The sequence below is a fragment of the Labeo rohita genome, chromosome 11 (assembly GCF_022985175.1).
Source record: "Labeo rohita strain BAU-BD-2019 chromosome 11, IGBB_LRoh.1.0, whole genome shotgun sequence".
NCBI classification, from domain to species: Eukaryota; Metazoa; Chordata; class Actinopteri; order Cypriniformes; family Cyprinidae; genus Labeo; species Labeo rohita.
The window spans coordinates 5,537,277-5,564,622 of record NC_066879.1 but is presented as its reverse complement, the minus strand read 5'-3'; the positions used below and the strand labels follow the sequence as shown (position 1 = coordinate 5,564,622).

The following is a 27,346-nucleotide window of genomic DNA, read 5'->3' as shown; positions in this document are numbered from 1 at the left end:
TTCAAAGGGCTCTAAACGATCCCAGCCAAGGAAGAAGGGTCTTATCTTGCGAAACGATCGGTCATTTTTTTCGGAAAATAAAAATGTCTATACACAAGAGCTTGTGTAGCACAGGTTCTGGGATGCACGTTTACGACGCTACGTACTGAATCATGTCGAAAGGTCACACGGAACTACAGACCCAGTGTTTACAAAGCGAACGCGCAAAGACTAAGATGTCGGATTCTAAAGTTGTAGAAGAAAATAAGATAAAATAAGACCTTTTTTAGCCGGAGTACACAGACTACAAACTTAGACGTGATTCGTAGTAGTGTTGGGACGTTCGGATCATTTTACAGACTCGTACGTGTGAGTCTCATTCAGCAAAATGAACAAATCTTTTTTCCGTGTCATTTCGTTAATTTTAGCAAAATCAGCATCACGTGACAGCCCCATAAGATGAACGAACGACTCGAAAAACCTAAAGATTCGAAACTAATTCCAGTACAGAACCTAATAGGATTTTGCGCATGCGCGACTGAACGAAACACTCCCTGAGACGACTCGTTCTTCGTGAGCCACATTAAAGATTCGTTCAAAATGAACGAATCGTTCAAGAACGACCCATGGACATGCATCTGAGAGCCTGTGCTACCCGAGCTTTAGTGCTTAAAAAGTATACAAATATTTATTTTTCAAAAAAAATTACCCGATCATTTCACTAGATAAGACCCTTCTTCCTCGGCTGGGATCATTTAGAGCCCTTTGAAGCTGCTTTTAAACTACTTTTTTGAAGTTCAAAATCGGGGGCACAATTGAAGTCCATTATATGAAGAAAAATCCTGAAATGCTTTCCTCAAAAACCATAAATTCTTTACGACTAAAGAAAGAAAGACATGGAACACCTTGGATGGCAAGGGAGTGAGTAAATTATCTGTAAATTTTTGTTCTGGAAGTGAAGTTCTCCTTTAACTTTAAATCCATAATAATGCTTCCTCTAATGAAAAAGTCTAACGCATTTGTTTAGAACGGTTTCCACTTGTAAATGGTGCTTGATCTGTGCATATATCTCTTCTGATTTAGATGAGACAACTGTTTCAGTGGAAAAAAGCAATGTTATGAGTAGAGCACTCATATTTTAGCTGGAAGCATTTGGAGTTAAAAATGTCTATGTTTTGTAGGTGTAAATTAATATATTAAAGTTGATTCAGTGATGTTAAATGTTATTATTATCATTATTTTAATGAAACCTTAATAAAACCATTTTAGTGTAGCTGACTTTTGAAAGCAGGTATGCTAATCCACCAGCTAGAACAGAACCAAGCTATCATAGACCAACCTGGTGCAAGCTTTAATAAAAGGTGTAAAATCACCTCTCAACCTATATAATTTACACAATACTAGACTAAAATATCCTTTCCATTATGTGTTACATAGTTCCTGTCCTTTGGGTGTTGAATCTAGCCAATCTCATTTAATTATTTACCTTTCAACTTTATTCCCAGTGATGCAAAGATGAGTCATGCACTTTTGAACATCATTGCATTGTATAGAGGCCGTGTGTTATTAACTTATAGCACTGAAACGCAAGAGAGCAGTTATAAATTTCATATAGGGCTTTGATACTAAAGCTTGTAATTCGTCATGAACTGTAAACTTATTATACTTTTGTTGTTCTAACATGATGTTGGCCTCGTGAGCTCACGTTAATGGTGAGCTGGCTCGGAGTCAAAAAGCACTTTTTGTATAAGAGAGCCTTGAGATAAACAGACAAGATCATTAACTCATAGAGATGGTTGAAAGGAGCATGTATTTCCCCAATTAGTTCACTTCCCGAATAAAAATGTCCTGGTAATTTACTATGTCATCCGAAAGGAAATTAAGGTTTTTGAGGAAAAGATTCCAGGATTTTTCTCCATATAGTGGACTTCAATGGGGATCAATGGGTTGAAGGTTCAAATTGCAGTTTCATTGCAGCTTCAAAGGGCTCTACACGATCCCAGCTGAGGGATAAGAGTCTTATCTAGCGAAACGATCTGTCATTTTCTAAGAAAAAATTAAAATGTATATATTTTTTAACCACAAATGCTCATCTTGCACTAGCTCTGCAATGCACATGCATATCTTCACGCATTAAGTAATCATGTTGGAAAATCCATGCACAGTTAGTTCTTCTTTTGTGTACTTTGGTTCAGAAAGGTAGGATTTTTTTTTGTTTTGTTTTTTTAAACGGCCGATCGTTTCACTAGACCCATATTCCTCGATTCCTTCTTCTGCTCTCTCTTCTTCCAGCTCGTTGGTTCTCCGCATTGAATTGTGGGATATAGTGACTCAATTTGTTGAGTCAACTAAAAATAGTTTAGTAAACTAGAAATGTGAAGTTGTACTAAGTGACAACTTGGATATTTGAGTTGATTCAACTTAAAATTTTAAGGCAGCTTGGTAACTCACCCAACTTTTAAGTTTAACAAACCAGATTTTTCATTAAGTCAACTCAGATATCCAAGCTGTCACTTAGTACAACTTAATATTTCAAGTTGACTAAACTTATTTGAGTTGACTGAGGGTAACAGTTTTTTTTAAGTTGACTTAATTGTGTTTTTTGGCGTGGAGGGGTTCAACATCAGTTGTACACTCGAAATCAGAATGCATTGTGGGTAAAAAATAGTGAACAAACGTAGGGAATGAAGTCGTCCACTCAGAATTCAGACATCACTACAAGATGGCTGACACCTGATATAGTGCACTATATAGTGGATAGGGAGCGGTTTTGGACGCAGCTTAGGTCTGCGTAGACCAGGGGTGCTCAACCCTGTTCCTTGAGATCATCCTGCAGAGTTTAGTTCCAACCCTGATCAAACACACCCGTCTATAATTATCAAGTGCTCCTTCAGATCCTAATTAGTTGGTTCAGGTATGTTTGATCAGGGTTGGAGCTGAACTCTACAGGAAGGTAGACCTCCAGGAACAGGGTTAAGCACTCCTGGTATAGACTTAAAAAACCTTCAAAGACGTAGACCTTCAAAATTGTCCTACATCGCTGTTTTACCTTCTTTTTGTAAAGGCCGTTTGACCTTCTTTGCATGTTTACTTTGTAAACACTGGGTTGGTACTTCTGCAGCGTTGTAGGACAATTTTGAAGTTGGAGGACAAAATGAGATGGGAGTTTTTCGACATACCCTAACTGATTCCTAACCGGAAAAAAAAGTTAAAAAAAAACAAAAAAAAAAAAAAAAAAACAGAGACCTAAGACGAGCATTTGAGGTTAAAAAGTATATAAATTGTAATTTTTTTAGAAAATAGCCAATCGTTTCGCTAGATAAGACCCTTACTCCTTGGCTGAAGTCATGGCCTAATGGTTAGAGAGTTGGGCTTGTAACCCAAAAGTCACTGGTTTGATTCCCGCACCAGCAGGAACTGAAGGTGGGGATTGTGAATGAACAGCGCACTTTCCACCTTCAGTACCATGACTGAAGTGCCCTTGAGCAAGGCACTGAACCCCCAATTGCTCCCTGGGTGCTGGAGCAATGACTGTTCACAGTGTGTGTGTACGTGTGTGTTCACTTCTCACTGCTGTGTGTGCACTTGTGATGGGTTAAATGCAGAGGACCAATTTTGAGTATGGGTCATCACTTTCACTTTTTTTAGAGCCCTTTGAAACTGCATTTAAACTGCATTTTGGAAGGCACCATAGAAGTCCATTATATGGAGAGAAATCTTGAAATGTTATTCTGGAAGTGAACTCACACATTCAGTCACAAGGGACATGTCTTACTAAAAAAGCATCAAAGTTGTTTGTACTTTTCAGTGGCCAAATAACATTATTACAATGCTTTGAACGTCATCAATCTGTTTTTCTCATTGCTCATTGCATTTTCTCATTCCTGTTTTTCTATGATCTATTATTGCTGTTTTCTTTATTGGATCAATGATTGATGTTTCCATAAACTGCTTGCAAACAACAACAGAAAGCTTAATAAAACCCAATTATGTTACAATTTTACTATCTTTCCTTTTTGGTCACTAAAAGAATCTACCAGCAGTTGCCACGTGGCCTCAGCCATTCTCAGGTATTTGTGTTTATTACAGCATTCCCCATTAAAAAGAAGATTCTGTGAAAAACACTCTCATAAATGTGTCACAAGCACGCTTTGCTAAAATGTCACTGAACCCCTTCAATTAGACTAAGCAGAGCGTCTCGTTTCATTTTTGATCAACAAAAAAGGTTAATGAAGACTGAGAACGCAGTTAAAAGCTGCTTTCCGCTCAGGAGGTACAGACAAACATCCTCACTGGATCAAAGCATTAAGTAGGTTTTTAATTTATGTTATGCTCTCTAGGCTGCTGTAAAATGCTGTTATTTATGTGTGAAATGTCAGGACTGCCCCGAACAACAGTTTTAACATTTCACCTTTGGAATAATGGTGCAGAATGATGGAATAATGGTTAGCCGCTTTTTTTACCAGTCTCCAATATGGCCACCCATCTGTTCGTCTTTAAATGGGCCGTTATTAATTACCCAATGTTAGAAAATTAGCTTTTCCCCACTTTATTCACTCTTTTTTTTTCCTCTTTACTTTAGGCTTAAATTTTTGAGTACTTTGAAGGGCTTTAAAATAAGTTTCAACCAGCATAAATCAATTTCTTTGATCGATTTTCAAGCAAAATTGATTTGTTCTGCCCCCCGTTGATATTGTGACTGCTGTACCTGTGTCCTCTATGAATGATATTGGGAAACTAAATACAGAATCCAAAACGCATGAGTTTTGTTTGGAGTTTCACTGGGAAAATAAGAGGTGCAAGGCACTAAGGGCATCAGTGGTCATTACTGTGAAATGCCTTTGACACTTAACAGTCAGTCATTTGTTGTGTTGCTCTGCATCCCCGCTCATGCAGCTGAATGGAAAAGAGCTTGTTATCAGCATTTAGACAGGTTTGGCTAACACACATCCAATCGATTCTCTCCTCATTGTGTTTGAGAGGCTTAGCACTCGATCAATGTGTTTCCATGACAGATTGCATTCGCTAACCAGTCAAGGACCGCAGATCCACACAACATCGTCCTGTATGATGGTACAAGTCAAGGTTTCTCTTTCCCTCTTCCCCTCTTCCCCTCTTCCCCCGTGTATTTCTTTCTGGAGATATTTCACACTGACACACAACTACCTTTTGTACATTGACTGATTGACTGACTCAGAGCTCTCAACATTCAACATGATATGATAGTGCCAAAAAAACTGAAAGGTTCTGAAAAGTTTTCATTTGTGATTCTTAAATTAGGAGAGTGTGTTTATAAATAAATAAATAAATAAATACATGTACCAATTTTTTGGTATTTTGGATTTAAGCATTTATGAGTACAATTTCTATGTATATATTTGATTTATTTTTTTTTAGTGAAATCTATTAATTTATTTAATTATTGATTTAATATTTGTTTGTAGATCAAACCAGTCATTATTTAAAACAATTTATTTACTTTAAGTGGAAAAAAACTTTTTTATTTCTTACATTTTTTTTTATTCTTTAACATTTTTAATTTCTATTTTTTTTTTTTTCATTTTCCAGCATCTTATCAACTTTTTTTTTTTTTTTTTTTTTTCTTTTCAGTACAATTTCTATTTATTTGTAGCCATTACTTTAAAATGTTAATTTTAAAAATGAAATAAATTAATTTTTAAAAAATTAAATTTAGTAATAATAATAATAATAATAATAATAATTATAATTAGTCTTGTTTTATTATATTTTTTTTATTTTTATCCCTTACATTTTTTGTATTATTTAAAAAATTTAATTTCTTTTTTTTTTCCAGCATCTTATATATTTCATTTATGCATTTATTTATTGTGTATTTGTAGCCATTATTTGAAAATGTTAATTTGAAAAAATAAATACTTTCATTATTACTTTTATTATTAAATATTATTATTATTATTATTATTATTGTTGTTGTTGTTGTTGTTCAGCATTTATAAATAAAAAATAAAAATAAAGCACAACACAATAAAATACAATAAAAACATGATAACATAATAAAAACATTTTTGAAAATACAAAAACTGTTATCTGTTTTGTTTTGTTTTTTGCAAATAAACTATTTGTTTATTTGTTTATTTATTGTTTGTTTGTAGCTATTTTTTTTTTCCAACACAATTTTTTTCTAGGTTTTATCAGTTGCCTGCTATCTAACTTTTTTTTTTTTTTTTTTCCGCAAGCCCAAGGTTTATCCATTTTTTTCTTTGAAAAAGTAAAAACTTATAAACCATCACACATTATACCAAAATCCACTTTAAGGTTGATCTTTATTTCAGAAAGTGTGAAATGTTTTAACATTGATGAAGTTTAAAAGTTTGAAGAAGTTTCATAACTTTCAATAGTCTTTCATAACTTTCAAAAGATTGAAGAAGATTAGATACCTGGCTTTGTCCATCTTTGAGTTGAAGCAATAAAAGGTCCTGTTTGATTTGTTCCCATAACAGCTCCTCATGAATATGAAACTGTGTCATCATTGTAATGAGTTCTGATAACGAACTGTCTTTAACAGTGTGTCCATCGGGATCAGTTACGTCCTGGCGGGAAGTGAGGCCTACGCTGCAGTGTTTCATACCAGGTGAGCTGCCTTAAGGTGCAAACTTTAAGATAATAAATGTTAAGAGCAGGTTTGCATTAAAACAAGAAGACGTTTCTGTTCAGCCAGATGAAACAAATGCATATGCTTACTTTTGATTTATACTTTCATTAAACTTCAGGGCCTTCATTTCTTTATTCTTACACCCAACTGCCTCAGTTATCTAAAAGAAAGACACCTAGTCAATCATATTGTTTATTCTCTAGATGTTCCATTTTAAAGCCAGATTTTCTCCTCTCTGCTTGTCAGTCAAATCATGGCCTCAGTGTGAGTAATGTTTATAAACGCTGTTAGGGCTGGAAATTCTCTCATTAGATTGTGCCTGTGGGGTGTTTGATCTCCTAATGCTTCTCTCTGCAAAAACACAAGCACATTTTTCTTCTCTGTGATGTATTGTGAGAGAGCTAAACTAAACAACTTTTGATATCTGGAAAATTGTTGAATAAAAGCGGTTTCATATCTATTTTGGCGTCCAAATTACCAGGTTATTGCCCATATTGCCCATTAAGGGTGGGCGATATACCAGTTAGACATGATTAACCGGTAAAAATTTGTCAGCTGGTAGAGAATTTGGACTATTTCTATCACGGTTACACGCTCACATTCACATTAAAAAAAAAAAAATATGATAGCATAAATACTTTATTTAAAGCAGAAGTGATATATATTGTGTAACGATTAAGTCCAACTGAAGGCAAGATGTGGATGCATCCAAGTGCAGTTTCTTTACAGTGAAGACTGAACATAATTCAAAATTCAAACTTCAAACAATAAACAAAGACTTGACAGAAACAGACTTGACCATAACAACTCACCAACAGCAGGTTACAACATCACTTCAATACACAACAAGAGACAATAAGTGTGTTCGACTTAACGCAGCGCTGCGCAGCTCGATCAAATTCTGACTTGAAGCAGTGCATACCGGTTAGAAATTTTGTCCGACTTGAGGCGGCGCCGACGCCTTGTGACTGTCACGTGTGGCATCAAAGTACCGCGATAACGATTCGAGAGCAGCCGGCTAACTCAGCCGGCATAGTTTCTCCAGAGCGGCTGCAGGAGCTCTGATGACCACATGGCTGTTTCACGATTGGTCAGATTCACCGCATGACAATGATCACGTGTGTTTTGGCTTTGTTCTAACATCCTCAACATAATGCTGACAAATCTGTGTTTTTAGAACAATAAAAGTGTTTTTACTGTAGTCGCAATGTTATATTGAGTCAGATTTATCATAAAACACTGATAAAAGCATATATAACTCCACTTTATTAGTATTTAAATAGTATATGTTTATGTTGATCATTATTCTTGTTCAGATGGCGCTGAATTAAGCAGTATATGAAACGTGTTTCTGTTGCTCATGAAAACGCTTTTGAAAAGTCGGTGTATTTGATAAAAATTGCATTTAATTTACTTCTTCTGTGATAGAGCATGCAAACACCGCGAGAGCTTCACTAACGAGAGTAAAAAGTGTCCGTCTTGACGCCTTTGTTTTCAACTCCGCCCCCGACTGCTCTCGGCTACTCTCGTTGATCGCCGTCTGTAGCCGTAGATGAAGTCGAACACACCTAATGGCTACAAGAGGGCTATAAATACCAAACAATGAGGGTCACATGACAAGAACCAACCAATGAGCAAACAGGAACATGACTTGAACAACCAATGAGAACATGACACACTGAACAGAGGAACCAATAGCAGGAATACATGAGGGCAAGGGAAGCAAGACTAGACAAGGAACATGGCTACACTTAAATAAAACACATGGAAACATGAACATAAAACAAAACCCAAACCCCACATTACATATTGTTACAGTGAAATAAAATTACTAATATCATGATATAAGATTTCGGTCATATCACCCACCCTTAATGCCCATGTAAGCAACATAGCAGTGTGTAGCAGTGTGCACTTCTGGAATTTTGTTTAATGTAGATTAATTTGTGTTTGGATGCACAATACTGTTTGGGCTTGGTACATTTTTTAAAATTGTTTTAGAAAGCCTTATGATCATCAAAGCTGTATTTATTTGTAACAGTAAAGGTAGTAATATTGTAAGATATTATTGCAAATATTATTACAATTGAAAGTTATGGTTTTCTGTTTTGATATATATATACAAATATTATATAAAAAAATATATTAAAAGTTTAATCTATTCGCATACTGTAGGACTTCAACCCTGCACCTGCTTCAGCACACCTGGCCTGTGACTTGTTAAGTGATTTTGAAGACCTAGGGCCCCATCATGCACCCAGCGCAGTGTGGTGCCAGGCGTGACTCAAGTGTTTATTGCTAGTTTCGGCCCGACGCAGTTATCATTTTCACACCGTGCACCACATTGTTAAAATAGCAAATGCATTTGCGCCCATTTGTGCACCCATGGGCGTGCTGGTCTGAAAACGAGGTGTGTTCAGGTACATTTTTGGCGCATTGCTATTTTGAGGCAACTGAAATAGACTGCACCATTGACCAACTGAAACCTGGTCTTAAGTCAATGATGCAATATTTTTTTTGTTATTTAAAGAGCACGTTAGTAATATGTACCTATAGGCAGGTGCACAATGCACATACACTATCCTTATTACACACACAAGCATGCCAAATATTAAAAATGAAAGGATTACAATGTAAAAGATTATTATTATGTACATAAATATAAAAATGCCTACATGTTGTAATGGATAGACAATCAATTCTTATGCCAATTGTTTTTTTTTTTTGTTTGTTTCGAAAACAATCACGTTCAGCAAGGTGGGGAGAGGATAGAAAGGAGGTGCACAGTAACTCATTTGAGGGGGGTCGGCCCGTGAATGCCCCCCCTTAGCGCCGGCCATCTCTGGAGTCGTTCAGTCTGTGTTCTAGCAAACTCCGCCGTGTAAATCCACCATGTCACACCCTTTCTACGTAAAAATCAGTCAAATCATGTAACGTGAATGTCGTACAATCTCTTGCTTGAGACTAAAGACTAAAAAAACTTGAGACTAAAAAAATGAGTTGAAGTGTACCGAGCCGCGGAAGAGACAGCTGTTTCTTAAGCGCTTTCTGTGAGGGTGATTTGAGACGGAGTGAACCACGGACAGATTCGTTTCATTCATTCATTCATTAGTACCGGAGTCGTATTGTCTTTTGCTTGAGACTAAAAAATGAGTTGAAAGCGTACCGAGCTGTGGAAGAAACAGCTGTTTCTCAAGCGCTTTCCGTGAGCGTAGTTCAAAACGGACTGAACCACAGACAAATGCGTTTCATTCATTCATTAATTTCATTCATTTTTTGTCAAACACACCAAAAAAGCGAGTACTTCTTCCAGTGGTTTTAGGAACTACGAAAAAGTTCCTCCGGTGTGAAAGCTGTACAGTTATGACAGTTTAGACTATAAAAAACAAGTAGCTATTAATCACCCTACCTTGATAATTGGTTTATATTTTTTTGGCAGTTACTCATGGTCTATTACTGTATAGTGACTTTTATTAAACCTAGTGCCACTTATGTGCTTCTGTTGAATGTGTTGAATTCTTCAGTTTTTTAGTAGATAATAGTGAGGAGGTAACAAGAAACTATGAGTGAGAGGGGGGATATGCGCTATAGCTGCACACCAGAGAGCGATTCCTGTAGTTAATGAAGTAAACTGTGTGTGAAATTTCTTGTCATTTTGTTATTGTTGCATTAATACAGGTGAATTATTCACTGAGTGATGAAAAAGGTCTGAGAAGCCTTATGCGCACATTAGTATTCAGTCTGAGAACAGGAAGTAAACATGAAAAATTGAATAAGCAGACTCGGGATCCTCTCCAAACGCAGCATACGGTGTCATAATTCAATTAAGGGAAAGTCATAATTACAACCTGCTCAAGTTTTGCTGTTTTTCTTCTCAGTAAGTTTTATTTCCGATGCCTCTGACGTTTTATTTTGATGTAGTTTGTGAAATAAAAATTGCATTTTTAATTTAAAAATTAATAAGGTTTGGAAAGAGAAATCAAATTAGCTTAATTAAGTTCAAAACTTCCTCCACGGTCCAAAAAGACCATTTATTGAAACCGAGAAGATGGAAAAACAGTTTATTCTTTAATCCTTGAAGGTCAGCTAATGGTCTTGAAAAATTATGATTGCATTTAGTGCATTAAAAATTGAATTACATTGTAAGTGGACCACAGCGAAAAATAATAAAATTATGAATAAAATGTATAAGATAGCTTTAAGAAAATGATCAGAATACCATTAATATTAATCATTGAAAGCTGTGCTGTAAACAAATATTTATGGGATACAGACCATCTCTCCTAGTCATAAATTTTCCAAACAGAAATGATGCTTGGATCCAAGCCGCTGTTTCTGTATTCTTTGCCCTTGAGCTATTTGAACCTCTTAACCTGACAGTTTTTCATTTTAATTAAAACGCAACACACTTTCAAAAAAAAAACACCCACTTGAGACAAATTCAGTAGGAAATAGGTTTATCATTCAGTGCTTTATGAGAGGAAGGAAATCAATTTATCTTATATATGGTTATAAAGCTAGTGCATTCAATTCCCACACACATAAATAATAAATCACTATATTTAAAGTTAAATTACCTTTTTGGTGCTTTGAGAAAGATTATCATCAGGATAAAAATGTAGCTTTTATAGTCATTATGCTTTAGGTGAACTTTTGAAAGGACTCATGGGACTAGAATTTATACAGGCAGAAAAGCAAAGATAAAGCTCTGTTTGGTGAGTCCATTTGATGGTTCATGAAAGTTCATGTATTTTTTAAGTAAAACACAAAATGAAAAAGGCCGTTCATGCTCACATTTCCATATGATTAAAGTAAATGATGACTAGGTCCGAAAAATGGACTATAAAGTATCAATTACCCCCTCTGCTAGCTCTCAGATCTCACTTGTGCTATTTGAATATGTGCGTATGCAAATATGGTGCATTTTGACTGGTTTTCAAGTGTTTTATAACTAGTGACATTGTCAAGTCAAATCACACATTGGTGACGGCAGAACCTTGGCCGCATTGAATGGCCAAGGACCACCCAAGAGACCACATGATTGACAGCTAAAGCAACCAATCATGTTTCTTTTTGTGCCGCGCCATGTGTAGAGGCTTGTAAATGTCCCCACAATAACAAACCAGCGTGCCAATCTCCTAGAAGAATTTTATGCTGTGAATTTTGCATGCTTTTGAAAACCCAGTGTTTAGTTGATCCTGATAAGCGCTCATTGCCACAGCTGTAAACACAACAGCTTTCTTCTTCCATGAGGGGGTTTGGCGTCACGGCATCTTTGTTTCCAGGTTGAACGTTAAAGAACACGACACACGTGTCTCCCGGAAATCCTCGCACTCCTTCCTCTAGTGGACACAAAGGGGCCGCAGTGTCTCGTTCCCTCTTGGGGAACCACGGTTACAAGGGTAACCCAAGACGTTCCCCTATCAAGGTAACTCGCACTGCATCCCCTTAGTGTCCACTAGAGGACGCAGTGTCTCGTTCCCTCTTTGGGAACCAAGGTTACATACGTAACCTGAAACTTTCCTTCTCGGGGAACCATGGTCACCTATATAATTCAAGACGTTCCCCTGTATAATTTAACCAATCCGATGACGACTTCGAAAATTTTTTGTGTTCCATATGCATCAGACGTTCAGCCAACGGTGTGACTTGTAAGGCTCAGAACGTTGCATCAAACTAAATAAAATTGTTTTATACTAAAATATTAATATGCCAGACAGCTCTCACTATTTTCTTTAGGCATATAGAGCAGCTTTATTTTAGAGCATCAAAAAGAGTCTGATTGTGCAGAGAATCTTAGTCTCATTTTGTTCTTGATGATGGCTGATGATGTGGGGATGAGGGGTGGGCGTCTCTAGCCTGCAGGAAGTGGGATGTCACAGACAAATGTGTGCTGTCAGTACTCCCATCTGGGGCAGGATACTGTCATTCTAAGTCTTTCATTCTTGCTTTCTTTCTGCATCATTCCTGTTTGTCTGTCTTTGTTTCCCCTCAGCAGCTTTAAGACTCATAGCATGATAAGAAACCATTCCCACAATCCTTCAGGGGCACATCAGTGCCAAATCCACACAAGTCAACCTGCTAATGTAGTTCTAAAAACGTCAGAAAAATGTAGAGATGAAGTTTATCGATTGGTCGCTTGATCCTCTTTTTGTGGTATTCAGAGAACTGTGGGCCACAAAGGTGACGGACTGATGAAAATGGACTTGGTCAGTCAGAAAACGGTAAAAGCCTAGAATCTTAAATATCAGAGGGTAGTATTAATATGTCAGTGGCATTAGAGATTTATGTGCAGTTGGATACAGTTTATTGATATATTTTTTTTCCTGTTGTGAATTCCTTTTGCTGCCCAAACTCAAGGCTACAACTAGTCAAAAGTAGAATTACAAGTTTTGACTGATTCGTATCTCAAGTAGTGTTTAGTTCCCCTTCAAGGGAACTTACACTGCGTCCCCTTTGTTTCCACTAGAGGACGCAGTGTCTCGATCCCTCTCGGGGAACTGTGGTTACATGTGTAACCTAAAAAAACGTTCCTCTTCAAGGGAACTCAATGCGTCCTCTAGTGGACACTAAGGTGTCTCGTTCCTTCTCAAAGAACCGTGGTCACATGGGTAACCCGAGACGTTCCCCTTCAAGGGAACTCGCACTGCGTCTTCTAGTGGACACTAAGGGACGCAGTGTCTCATTCCCTCTCTGGGAACTGTGGTTACATGCGTAACCTGAAATGTTCCCCTTCAAGGGAACTTGCACTGCATCCCCTAGGACACTAAGGTGTCTCGTTCCTTCTTGGAGAACTGTGGTTACATGTGTAACCCGTGACGTTCGCCTTTAAGAAAACTCACACTGTGTCTTCTAGTGGACACTAAGTGGACCAAACTCAAGGCTACAACTAGTCAAAAGTAGAATTACAAGTTTTGACTGATTCGTATCTCAGATAGTGTTTAGTTCCCCTTCAAGGGAACTTGCACTGCGTCCCCTTTGTGTCCACTAGAGGACGCAGTGTCTCGATCCCTCTCGGGGAACCATGGTTAGTAGACACTAAGGGGACACAATGTCTCATTCCCTCTCAGGGAACTGTGGTTACATGCGTAACTTTAGACATTCCCTTCAAGGGAACTCACACTGCATCCTCTAGTGGACACTAAGGTGTCTCGTTCCCTTTCTGGGAACCATAGTTACATGTGTAACCCGAGACATTCCCCTTCAAGGGAACTCACACTGCGTCCTCTAGTGAACCATAACAGTTTTGTTTGTAGAAATGTAATATACGAATTGTTGATATATTAGTACTATTTCACACAATAATAGTGTTTTTGATGCTTTATTTCAGACAAACAAACATCTCCTAGACTGTGTGCAACTTATTAATGGTTAAAATTAAAAGTTTTGACTGATTTGTATCTCAGATTGTGTTTTGTTTCACCTTAAACTCGCATAGCATCCCTTTTGTGTCCACTAGAGGACAAAGTGTCTCGATCCCTCTCAGGGAATCATGGTTACATGTGTAACCCAAGACGTTCCCCTTAGAGGGAACTAAATGCGTCCTCTAGTGGACACTAAGGGGACGCAGTGTCTCCTTCCCTCTCAGGGAATCATGGTTACATTCATAATCTGAGACATTGTCCTTCAAAGGAACTCGCACTGCATCCATAAGGTGTCTCGTTATCTCACAGGGAACCATAGTTAGAGGCATAACCCAAAACGCTCTTGGCTTTGTTTACCTCAGGTTGCAGAAATTTAATATATGAATTGTTGATATTTTAGTGCTATTTCACACAATAATAGTGTTTTTAATGCTTTATTTCAGACAAACAAACATATCCAAGACTGTGTGCAACTTATTATTGGTCAGTTCCTTCCTATACCTTATAATGAAAAAAAAGACATGTATATATTCATGTAATATTCATATATTCAAAATATTTATATATTATTTGATCTACCCATCCATCTCTTCTCCAAACCGCTTATCCTGTATGGTTGCAGTGACGTTGGAGCGTATTATTATATTATATTATATTATATTACAACATGTAGTCATGCAGATGAATGTTTTTTGTTGCAGTCTATTCTTAATCACCATTTTTCTCTGTTTACATTTGTTTTTATGTAAAATGTCAGTGTAAAATCATTAAAAACATTATAAAAGTGCGAGAATTAATGGTGATCAGCAGAAAACACCAAGGTTTCCCCATCTATACTGTTTCCTGCAGAATTTCTTTGTAATTGCACTTATTGCCACAAAAGTAATTTATTTTGCAACACCCCAGTAAATACTTAACCTGAAAATGATCCACTCAGGGCGGCCTGCACCACATCGATGGCTAAATGCTTCATTAAGAACACATCATAGGCAGATGCCTGTGACCGAAGGTGGAAAGAGAGAGAGAAAGAGCGAGAGACAGTAAATGTAAAGTGATCCTGCAAGCACAAATCAATAGGTTATTTCAGCCCTGGTAGAGTATTCGCAGTTCTCTTAATCCATTATAAAACCCATATTTATCTGTGGGATATGGTGGTCTTGCTGAATTGACTTCATAAATAAGTTTGCTTTGCTTTGGGACAGTAGAATTTGACCTCTGTCCACAAACATAGATAATAACGTTACAGGAATACAGGCGCAAAACTCTTGAAATACTTAATAAAGTGGCTGAGGTCCAAAATTGCCCTTGGCGCCATAGTTAGAATGTATTTACCCTTATAAAAATTGATTCTATTACGGAAGCAAGGATAATATTGTGCAACTGGAAATGTCCCAAAACCTCAGATTTTAAAGAGTATATTGATGTAATCATTGAGATTACATTATATGAAAGCATTCTGGCAAGACTTTGCAATGAGGAAAAAAAATAAAAAATTGGAGGGCATCACATAAAACTGGACTGATTATGTAAAACTGTGTACCAACCATACAGTTTTTTCTGTATATACTTAAACACAAATTAAGATGCTTTTGATGAAACACAAGAGCTTTCTAACCCTGCATATACAGCAACACAACTACCACATTCAAGGCCCAGAAAGGTAGTAAGGACATTGTCAAAGTAGTCCATGTGACATCAGTTGTTCAGCCTTAATGACCGTAATGAACCATAAGATTGTGTTTAGTTCCCTATCAAGGGAACTCGTGCTGTGTCCCCTTAGTGTCCACAAGAGGACACGGCATCTTGATCCTTCTCAGAGAACCATGGTTACATGCATAACCTGAGACGTTCTTCTTCAAGGGAACTCGCAGTGCATCCGCAGTGGAGACTAACACAGAAGACAAGACATTGTTAAATAAAGTTATTTTTGTTTTCTTTGCCCACAAAAAGTATTCTCTTAGCTTCGTAACATCACGGTTAAACCACTGAAGCCACATGGACTATTTTATCAATGTGCTTACTACCTTTCTGGGCCTTGAACATGTCATTTGCGTTGCTGTATATGCAGGGTCAGAAAGCTCTCGGATTTCATCAAAAATGTATTGATTTGTGTTTTGAAAATAAATGAAGGCCTTATGGGTTTGGAACAACATGAGGGTGAGTAATTAATGACAGTTTTCGTTTTTGGATGAACTATCCCTCTTTTTAAGAAATTCTGTCCTATGAATTCCTGTCTTATGTATCATGCATATGTTTTTTGACAGCGTTCTTGACAATGTTATTCTTCTGAGCATATTTTTACAATAAAAATAATGGAAGCGTTTGTGAAGTTGACTGTATTACAGAGCACAGGATCAGGCGGCACTCTTATCAGATAGAGACAGACACTTCAAAACAATTACCTGCCCCCTGTTGTTTCTTTAGAGAGAAGAAATGTGCCTCTCCTCATTCAGGATGTGATTTAGAGAGGCTAAGTCTATGTTTTGCAGGGAAATTGTAAAGAATACTTGTCTTACGATTGCATTGTGCAGTTGTCATTTCCTCTCGCTGTAGTCTGTAATTTTGAGAGGTGGTGTTTCGTATTATTTGAAGTTACTGAAGCTGTAATTTAAAACAATGGGGGATAAGATGACTGTTTGCCTGATTTTGCTTCTGCAGTCATGTCTACGTGATCCCTGCATTTACATGGACTCTCTCGTTGGGTATTCTTCTGGCCCAGATCATCATTCAGCCCATCACGTCACTTCTGACGCTCCTCAAAGGAATCCTGCTGCTCATTACAGTGAGTTTAAAAGTCATAATCGTCACTGATATTTTATATTCTTTTATGTAGCTTGCTTGTGTTAAAAATACCTAGATGTTTATAAATGGAAATAGATGTTTGTTTTGATTCTTCTCAAATTGTTCATTATGCCCACAGAAATAAGTGTTTCTTAATCTGTGAAGGAGCCTTGAAGGACAGAAATTAATAAACTGAAAACTTTGGAAAGATGTGACAATGTAGACGTAATGAACAATAATTATGAAATGATAATGGTTTCTGATGAGCTGTTTCTGTGACAATGTTGGTGTGTGAGAGACATCACATGCTCCTTCACTCCAGAGGAGAACGTCACCTCTAATATTCTGACTCTGATCCTTGAGTGACACCTCACACTTCAGGAGGTTTCATTCAAATGTAGAACTGCAATAAACAGGTGCACTGAAGTGTCTTGAAGGGCAGAGAGGGATTATTAAAGCACAGAAAAAACATGTTTATTATTAAAGAATATCATTTTTAATTCTGAGATGGTTTTACCTTGACATTTTTCAGTGAAATGTCATGAGAGTTCTCCAGCAGGGATGTGTTTTCCTTAAGGAAGAGGAGCTCTGTGCTTTATTCAGTGAGATGACCTGTTTACACCAACCTCACGGGACAGCAGAAAGCGATCCCAACGCTCCTTTGAGCTGAAGGGAGGAACTATCAGTTTTCCCTTTATAATGAGCACATTTGACCCAGCAATGAAGTAAAAAGTTGGAGCAAACCTGTTACACTTCAAATAGTTTTATTGAACTGTTTTTCAAATCTCACACACACAAACTTTCTTGAATGATGGCCTTTTAGTAGTATAGATTTATAATACAAGCCCACTAAAGCATCATTATCAAATCTTATGTCTTACATCACAATATGAGTAATTTTATTTCACAAGAATAATATATATCATAATATAGTTATTTTTTCTTTAAGTAAGGTCTTTTATGATAGAAAAAGTTTTGAAACCACAAAAATGTCATAATGTTTGTCACCAGTGTCAATATCACTAAAAACTAGTTTAAAAAAAACCCAAAACTCAAGCGCTCTGAAGATAAGTAAATAGTCAGCAATTACATAAGAATAAAAAACAAGCAATACAACAAAACTACAGCAGAACATAGGAAATGCTACATATGTTGTATAAAGTAATCAAATGTATGAAAATACTGCATATTCTTCACCTAATATATTAAATATTTATTAAATATTTCTTCTTACAAAAGTGACTTAGTCAAGAGCAGTGAGAGATTTTCTCTCTTTTGTTGTTTGATTAACATGAATGACATACAGCAGGAATATTAGACTGCTGTCACTTTAGGAGCTGCCCGGATCCAGTATACTGTTACATGTGTTTTCTTTCTCAGCTGTTTGCCTTCACTTACAAAATAAATGACTGTGTTTATGAGGTCACTTGCAAAGCATTTTGACACATATAAGTGTGTGTATTTGATAGGGCTGCCCCAACTGTTGGTCGACGAGAAGAGGCTTGGTCGACCAAAATTTTATTAGTCGCTTAGACGCAGAAAAAAAGTCCACTGGAAATGGTGAAGTCACGCAGTCCGTGACGGACAGATCGATAACGGCTGGTCTTTGTGGTAATCTAGTACATCAAGCAGGACATCCAAATGCTCACCTATCATTCATCAACCTCAAATATGGTTTTTCATCTGAAAGATGTATATAGTAGCAACTTTACATGGCAGCTCAATCTAATGTTAATCTAGAAAAATGTGCATTAATTTAGTGTCTGTGTGGAGTGTGGAAGCTGAATAGTAGCGCGCTTACTACATGACAGATAAAAGCAATACATCTTTCGAATCTGTAAAGACTCTCACAATAACAACGAAACGTTGTGCTTTTGTAAAATAATTAAAGGAGAAGTCCTCTTCCAGAACAAAATTGACAGATAACGTACTTACCCCTGGTCATCCAAGATGTTCATGTCTTTCTTTCTTCAGCCATAAGGAAATTATGTTTTTTTGAGGGAAACGTTTCAGGATTTTTCTCCATATAATGGACTGATGTAGTGCCCCGATTTTGAACTTCCAAAATTCAGTTTAAATGCGGCTTCAAATGATCCCAAATGCTGAACGATCCCATCCGAGGAAGAAGGGTCTTACAATGCAAAAAATGCTTTTCTTACTTAGATTTTTTTGTCTTGTTTCCAGCCAAAATATCTAAAAATTCTTAAATCAAGAAGGATTTTCTAGACAAGCAAAAATGATTGTCTTGTTTTCAGAAAAAAGACATCAAATTTAAGTGAGTTTTTGCTTAGAACAAGCAAAATAATCTGCCGGTGGGGTAAGCAAAATAATCTTATTTCAAGCAGAAAACAAGATTATTTTGCTTACCCCATTGGCAGATTATTTTGCTTGTTTCAAGAAAAAACTCACTTTGACTAGTTTTTTCTAAAAACAAGACAATCATTTTCGCTTGTCTAAAAAATCCTTCTTGATTTAGGAATTTTTAGATATTTTGGCTGGAAACAAGACAAAAAAAGCCAAGTAAGAAAAGCATTTTTTGCAGTGTATCTAGTGAAACGATCGGTTATTTTCATAAAAATAATAACATTTATATACTTTTTAATGGCAAACACTCGTCTTGTCTCACTCTGGCCTGAACTGTTTTTCCGGTTCATGACAGTTAGGGTATGTCGAAAAATTCCCATCTCATGTTCTCCCTCAAATTCAAAATCATCTTATATCGCTGTTTTACCTTTTTTGTTGAGGGTGTTTGATCTTCATTGCATGTTCACTTTGCAAAGATTGGGTCGGTACTTCTGCAGTGATGTAGGGTGATTTTGAAATGATTTTTGAAGTTGAGGGAGAAAATACGATTGGAGTTTTTCAACATACCCTAACTGTCTTAAACCAGAATACACAGAGTTCAGGGAGAGCAAGACAAGACAAGCATTTGAGATTAAAAAGTATTTAAATTAAAAATAACCATTTTGCTTTCAATCGTTTTGCTAGATAAGACCCTTCTTCCTTGGCTGGGATCGTTTACAACCGCATTTGGGATCGTTTGAAGCCGCATTTGAACTGCATTTTGGAAGTTCAAAATCGGGGCACCATATCAGTCTATTATATGGGGAAAAATCCTGAAATGTTTTACTCAAAAAACATAATTTCTTTATGGCTGAAGAAAAAAGACATGAACATCTTGGATGACAAGGGGCTGAGTACATTTTCTGTAAATTGTTGTTCTGGAAGTAGACTTCTCCTTTAAACCAAACAGGATGCGCTTTCTGCCGTCTCGGTCTCTGTGAACTTGAACACAAAACTCTGTGTATACTTGTATTACAGACATGAAAAATATGTCTATAAAGAGTGAAATGTCTACTTTTAAATGAACCAATTCAAATAGAAAACATATTCTCTGATTATGTATATGTAATCCATATGAAACATGCATACGGGTGCATCCACTACTGCAGAGATGACGAGTCAGTGTCGCTAAAAGCCGTAAACGAAAGAAAGCACTAGTTTATCAGTAAATTATGTAAGTTAATGCTGTCTCCTTGCTGTTTTTTTCTGACACATTCATAATCATTACTTATGCTGGTGCACTGTGGCAAGCTTTTTTGACTTACGCTTGAGCAACAGACTGAAATAGTCTCTCAGACAGCTTGTTTTTAAACCGCAATCTTAAAAATGCATGTAAACGATAAGTTTTCATGACCACGTAGCACAGCAATGTCACGTGAGCATGTAACCACAGTAGAGACGATAGTCCAAAATGTTCTACTGATATGGTTGATACATTTCTACTGATTAATCGAGTCTGCTGGTACTGTATATCACCCACCCCTAGTCTGGATAGATGCTATGATGAATTTAACACAGATGAAAACGAAGATCTGAAGAATAGACTTACGGTCTTTGCAGTGGCACACACTGTATAACGGTCCTATCATGTAATTTTCAAACAAACTGATGTGTGGTCATGCCATTTGGGTCAAATTCATCTCAAACTCCATCTTCCACTCTTTAAGTTGTGCTGCCAGGCTGGCGCTCCACTGCAATGCTTCGTATAATCACAGCGAGCCATTCATCAAGTGCCACGACTGCCCTCAGGCTCTGGTCAGTAAGCTAGCTGACAGTAATTCTCAACCTCGTCTCATCAGTGGTCAAATTCCATCCCATCAATCACCCCCACTGATGTATTATCCCTGTTCGAAGTGTCCATGCTTATCTATAATTTGGGCGGTTATCATTTATGAGTTAGGGTTTTATGGTGCGTGGACGGCCCCTCCCGCGTCCCGCTGTGAATCATGCCACCTAGACGGCGCAGAAGAGCCCCTGATGAGATATCATCTGTGACTGGCTCTTCCGTTTAACAGCGGCGACATATTTTCGTGACACTCCCAATGCAACAGTGATCCATGAAATGCCCTCCGCCGAATCGCCAGTTAAAGTGGGTGTAATTTAGCGCTTTACTGTAAGTAGCAGATAATTGCTCTTCTTCTGCTCAAATGAGGCCAGGAACGATCATGTCTCTGGTGTGGAGGGGTTGATTGTGTGCTAATTGCAGGGCGTTGCTGGTGATGTTTCATGACAGCATTAGTTGTGGCTTCGTCATGTGACTGGTGTTGGCCAGGGAGGTCTAAAATACCTGGTAAGAACTGAGTTTTTGTCTTGATTTATTTGTGTCCAGAGCCAATCACCTGAGCCATACGCATATACATCATCTGCCATGGAAGCTAATCAGCCAAACGTTGACCCTATGACCTTGGCTATTAAAATTTCCCATGGTTCATTTCTGTGGGGTCAGCAGTGATGTTAAATAGTTTTAGAAAGTGTGTGCCAAGCTTCCAGTGCAATAAGAATAAAAAGTTAAAAAGCAGACCGGCAGTAATTAAGAACAGGTGTAGCACGCGTGTGTGTTGGGATTGTGGGCATTACGTGGGAGGATGTCAGATGCTGTTCCCTAATTGCCACTAGCTGAGGATTTATTGTTAATGTTGGACCAACCTCCTTTAACTCCTGAGAGAGAATCATAACCTGAAATATAGATTCATTAAGGATGCATATGGCACGCCTTTCAAATGGGCCCATGAAATATTTCATCTGGAAGACAATTCCTGCCTGGCAAATGAACAATTGTTGTTAAAATGATTCATAGTGCTAGACTAGAACCAGTATTGGAGGAGCGTGACATTTCAGCTGTAGAGTTCGGGTTTGTTCTCAGTGCATCTCTTTGAGGAAGATCTTTATTTGCCGGTGCTAAAATATGTCTAAGCATCAATCACAACAAAAGCTGCAGAAAAGTCTGCTGGTTTGTGATCAGTGTTGTGCTTGTTACCCAGAAATGTAATTTAGTCCTCATTACTCTTTTCGAAAGTATTATTAAGGGTTCAAGCGCATAGTGCTGAATCCTATTGTAATTGACCCTTCGCAGGGAGTTTGATTAACAGGCTATGTGACCAATCATAACACCGAATCTGCTATTTTTGTCTGACAAACAAACCAGACAGAAGAGTAGATTAACGTTGATTGACTTGGAACTTGAAAAATGGTGTGTATTGACATCTTTCTGCGTTTGAAGCAAAATACCTTCTGGCATTCATTCATGTTTATTTCATGCTATAACTAGTAAACAGGAAGATATGATCGGTTCACGTGCCAGTTGAACCAAGGTGCTACAGCGATCTGTCATGACACGGGCCACAAAACGGTATTTATTGTTTGAATTTCTTACAAAATGACAAAATTTGAAACCTGAGACTTTAATACCTAAAGTCAGCTGCTCTGTCTTGTCTGTCGATGTGTTGTCAGTGTCCTCGGTACGCCACAATGTATTTTTCACTATGTGAGATCGCTTGTCGGATATAGCAACAGTAATGATTGTGGCCGGGTCTTTGCAAAGGGTCAATTGTTATAATGCCCAAGGATCATCATTGTCAACCTAAAAGTTATCAAAACAAAACCCTATTTCTTAGAGACTTGAAACTTGGAGGGATGGTAGTACTCACACTGTCTATAACATCACCAATGCTCACCCCAATCAGCCTGACGGGGGCGCTACAGCGATCAACAGTACGAGTCCCTCATAACTCCAAAACCATTAGTCGCAGGCTCAAGTGTCTAATATCGTTGGAATCCCTGGCTCATGGGCACCTTTGGTTTTTCACCCAATCAGAACCTAACCAGTGCAAAAACATTCTTTGGAGAGTGAATATGAATAATTATCAAAAAAATCTTGACTAGAAAGAAATATTTTTTCCAAACTTGGAACAAGAACGTAAGAGCTCAATCTGAGATCATAGTTAAAAAATGCAGACTTTGGCCATCTGGTGGTGCTATATGAGGGAAAAAAAAAAAAAAAAAAAACATAAAAAAGCTATAACTATGTGCCCATTAGTCCAACTGACTTGAAAATCGGTACGCCGTGTCTTTGTCCAAAGTGCTACAAGTGTCTATGAGGACATGCACATATCTCAAAAAACATAGCCACCATCAGCCAATGAAGTTTAAGCACCTTTTAGGCAAGATTAACAGAAGCCGATCGGAATGAAACTCAGCAGACATGTTTGACTCATGGTCCAAGAAGTCTGTAAGAATTTGGGGTAACACTTTAGTATAGGGACCAATTCATACTGTTAGCTTGGTACTTATTAGCATTCATATCACTAGCATATTGGCTGTTTATTAGTATTTATAAAGCACATATTTTGCATGACAATATTCTACATACCTAATCCTACCCAATACCTACACTTAACAGCTACCTTACTATTAACAAGCAGCAAATTAGAAGTGTATTGAGGCAAACGTCATAGTTAATGGTTTAATAATAGCAAGTAATGGACCTTAAGATAAAGTGTGACCGAATTGTGAAAGATATCGGCGCTAAAGAGTTTTACGCCTCTGTAATCACCTAGTGTTTCACACATCCACATAATATTCATGTCATTTGATAGATCTACTCATACTGAGCAACTTTGCCTCCAGAACCAATGCTGTCAATCAAATGGTTCAATAAATATTCTCAATTATGTAAAAAAAACGCACTTTTGCGAACTAGTCCTACGTTTCTCGTTCAACCTCAATATAAGCACTGCCGCATGATTCTTTGGACTCTCTAGATCGTTATTTTTTTTTAAAAAATGGTGGTTTACAGTGAAATGAATCTTATAAATTGTTGTGTGGTTTGCTGCTAATTGTGGTTACCTAGGTGCGATTATATTTCATGATATATGTTGTAAAAAGTTTTCATGGATATCATAAGAGAAAGTTTGATTTCCTAGAAATTGTTTTGGATAATAGTTGATTATAGTGTATATCTGGTTCAAAGAGATGGGTAGGCAAACCATATAATGCCAGGGTATAGTAATGCCATAATTTATACATTTGGCAACAGTGTTCTTGTCATGTTTTCTCCTGATGAAATCAAAGTAATGCAAATATTTCCAGCCGCTGTGAGCTTTTCCCAGCTGGCTTTCTACAAAGGTAATGTCACATGCACACATGAGTTGTGACTTACAAAAATGATTTGAGAAATAATCAGAGGTTTAACAAAAGTAATGTTGCAATGAGCTACTTTTTAATAAATAGCAATGGTAATATTACTTCTGAAATCTTATTTGTAATTAATTACACTACTAGTTACTGAGGAGAGTAATATTATTGCTATAACACGTTACTCCTCGACACTATTTGTAGACGGGGCCTCTGCGGCGCTTCCTCAAATGGCATTTTGCCCGCTTGTGTTGGCTGATGGGATATAGCTGCTACATCTAATCAGTTTGCCTCTGTTGTGGGGTTTCTGACACAAAGAGTGCTGGGAAGGCACGGAGGATTTTGCACAGGAGCTCATTGCGTGTGAACGCTCTGCCTTTTTCAGGTCACTGATTTTTGCGTCGACATCTGTGTCAGGGGTATTAGGAAACAAAGCTAAGAGCACTGGCATTGCAGTGCTGTGTGACTCTGTCAGGCTATCACATCCCACCGGCTCACCATCCATTAATGCTTTCACTCTCCCTAATGACCGTTTGGGTGAGACGCCTTAAGGATTGTCTCTCTCTCTCACACACACATACACACACACACACTCAGACATGACACATTTTACTACAGTAGCTTCTCCTTGCATCTCCTGCAAATGGAAACAGTATTTGCAGTTTCCTTCTGAAGGGCTGTTGAATAAAACATGTCAGAAAGCCTTGTGTATATACTGTAGTTGAATTTAAACAAGTGACCTTGTCTAGTTTGTTGTGGCACAGCTGAGTAGTTAAACATAATTACGAGAGTACTTTGTAATAGGCCTATAAACATTTATATGACATATCATTTATAACAGCAAGATCTGAAAATACAGATATATATTTTACCGTTAGCTATTATATTAAGTTTTACTGATATTACAAATTTGAATATTATGTAAACCCATTTCTTCCACTGAATAAAAAAAAACAAAACTAATTGCGACTTTTTATCTTGCGACTATCTAAAGAAGTCAGAATTGCATGATACAAACTCGCACTTCTGACTTTTTTCTGAAAATTGCATGATACAAACTCACAATTCTGACTTTTTTTTCTCAAATTGCATGATACAAACTTGCAGTTCTGACTTTTTTCTCAGAATTGTGATGCAAACTTGTAATTCTGATGTTTTTTCTCAGAATTGTCTGATATAAGCTTGCAAATCTGACTTTTTTTCCTCAGAATTGTGATATAGACTTGCAATTCTGGCTTTTTTTCTGAGAATTGCATGATACAAACTTGCAATTCTGACCTTTTTTCTCAAATTGCATGGTATAAATTGCAAATCTGACTTTTTTTTTCAGAATTGTGATATAAACTCACAATTCTGACTTTTTTTCAGAACTGCTTGATAGAAACTTGTAATTCTGACTTTTTTTCCCAGAATTGCGTGATGTAATTTTGCAGGTGCGAGAAAAAATCTTGCGAGTTTATATCTTGCAATTCTGACTATAACTTGCAATTGCGAGTTTATACCTCACAATTCAGAATTGAATTGAGATGTAAACTCACAATTGCAAGAAAAAAAAGTAATTCTGATGCTTTTTTTTCTCAGAATTATCTGATACAAACTTGCAAATCTGACTTTTTTTTCAGAATTGTGATATAAACTCGCAATTCTGGCTTTTTTTCTAAGAATTGCATGATACGAACTCACAACTTTGACTTTTTTTTTCTCAGAACTGCATGATAAAAAACTTGCAATTCTGACTTTTTCCTGAGAATTGCATAATATAAACTGATAATTCTGATTATTTTTCTCAGAATTACATGATACAAACTTGCAAATCTGACTTTTTTTCTCAGAATTGTGCTATAAACTCTCAGTTCTGACTTTTTTCTGAGAATTGCATGATACAAACTTGCAAATCTGACTTTTTTTTTCTCAGAATTGCATGATACAAACTCGCAATTCTGACTTTTTTCTCAGAATTGCATAATACAAACTCGCAATTCTGACTTTTTTTCTCAGAATTGCGATATAATTTCGCAATTGCGAGAAAAAATCTCAGACTTGCGAGTTTATATCTTGCAATTCTGACTATAACTTGCAATTGCAAGTTTATACCTCACAATTCAGAATTGTGTTAATAGACAAAAAATGTTTTTTTTTCCTTTTTTTTACACTATTTTTGGGTAGCAATGAAAAAGACGGGAGAGAATTGTAGATCAATGTTTCATTTATTCCACACTAAATGAAAATAATATTATAAATAATAGATGTAATAAAACAATGTTTTGTATGAGAAAGTTAATAAATAAGACTCAAGCAAAGCATCAATAGTATAGTAGATTTATACTATATGTTCCATGATAAAACCATGGTTTATTAAGTACCTTGTCAAAAGTACCATCTAAATGCCCCTAGGTATAGGAATATGGATTCAGTATCATGTTTTTCGCATCAATGTGCTATTTTATCACCACAGTGCTTCTTTGTAAGCGATACTTTTGCTGTAGTTGGTGACTTTAACTGCTTCCCGGGAGGGCGGCAGGGCCCACCCTTGTATCTTTATCACAGGCCAAGAACATTTCCCCCTTTTTTTAGATGCTGAAAATGAATTGATTCGTATCAGAGCCTGCATAGTCTATGATTGGCCATTCTGTGTAGTTAAATGCATTATGAAGTAGGGTTAATCAGGTTTGTCTCATGTCATAGATGGTGATTACTTACGGTTCTTTCTTCCTCAAAGTTCCCAACGATTTTTTGATTTCACAATATGTCAGGGAAAGACAGAGAGAGGGAAAAAAATCAATTTTCTCCCTCCATGATGATTTATTTATTGTCTCTGCTGAAGAGCTTCAGTACTCCATCACAAACACACTCCAGGAATCCATAAGGTTGTAACCTCATCATAACAATTCACTGCGAAGCTGGTAAATCACTTCTCCTAAATGTCGCAGCTAGCGTGAGGCCTGACTTTTGGGAGGCACTATCTAGCTAATCAGTGCAGTCTGCTTCGAGCGTGTCTTAGAATAGCTGGCAAAATCTCCTCTAATCATGTAATTCATAAAACCACAATCAAAAGTGCCTCTCAAAGCATGTAAATGTCACCCTGTCGGCTCACGGCCCGGGGTTTCAGGAC

General features: G+C 37.1%; 1 protein-coding gene across 2 annotated transcripts in view; it reads left to right on the top strand.

The window, feature by feature from the left end:
* si:ch211-51h4.2 (uncharacterized) overlaps positions 1–27,346 on the top strand; it is a 153,668-nt gene that overhangs the window by 31,125 nt on the left and 95,197 nt on the right. For both annotated transcript variants that reach the window (XM_051122437.1, XM_051122436.1), the window contains exons 7-8: positions 6,527–6,592; positions 16,636–16,759. In XM_051122437.1, the coding sequence (XP_050978394.1) occupies positions 6,527–6,592; positions 16,636–16,759 (190 nt within the window). The remainder of the gene's footprint in view (positions 1–6,526; positions 6,593–16,635; positions 16,760–27,346) is intronic.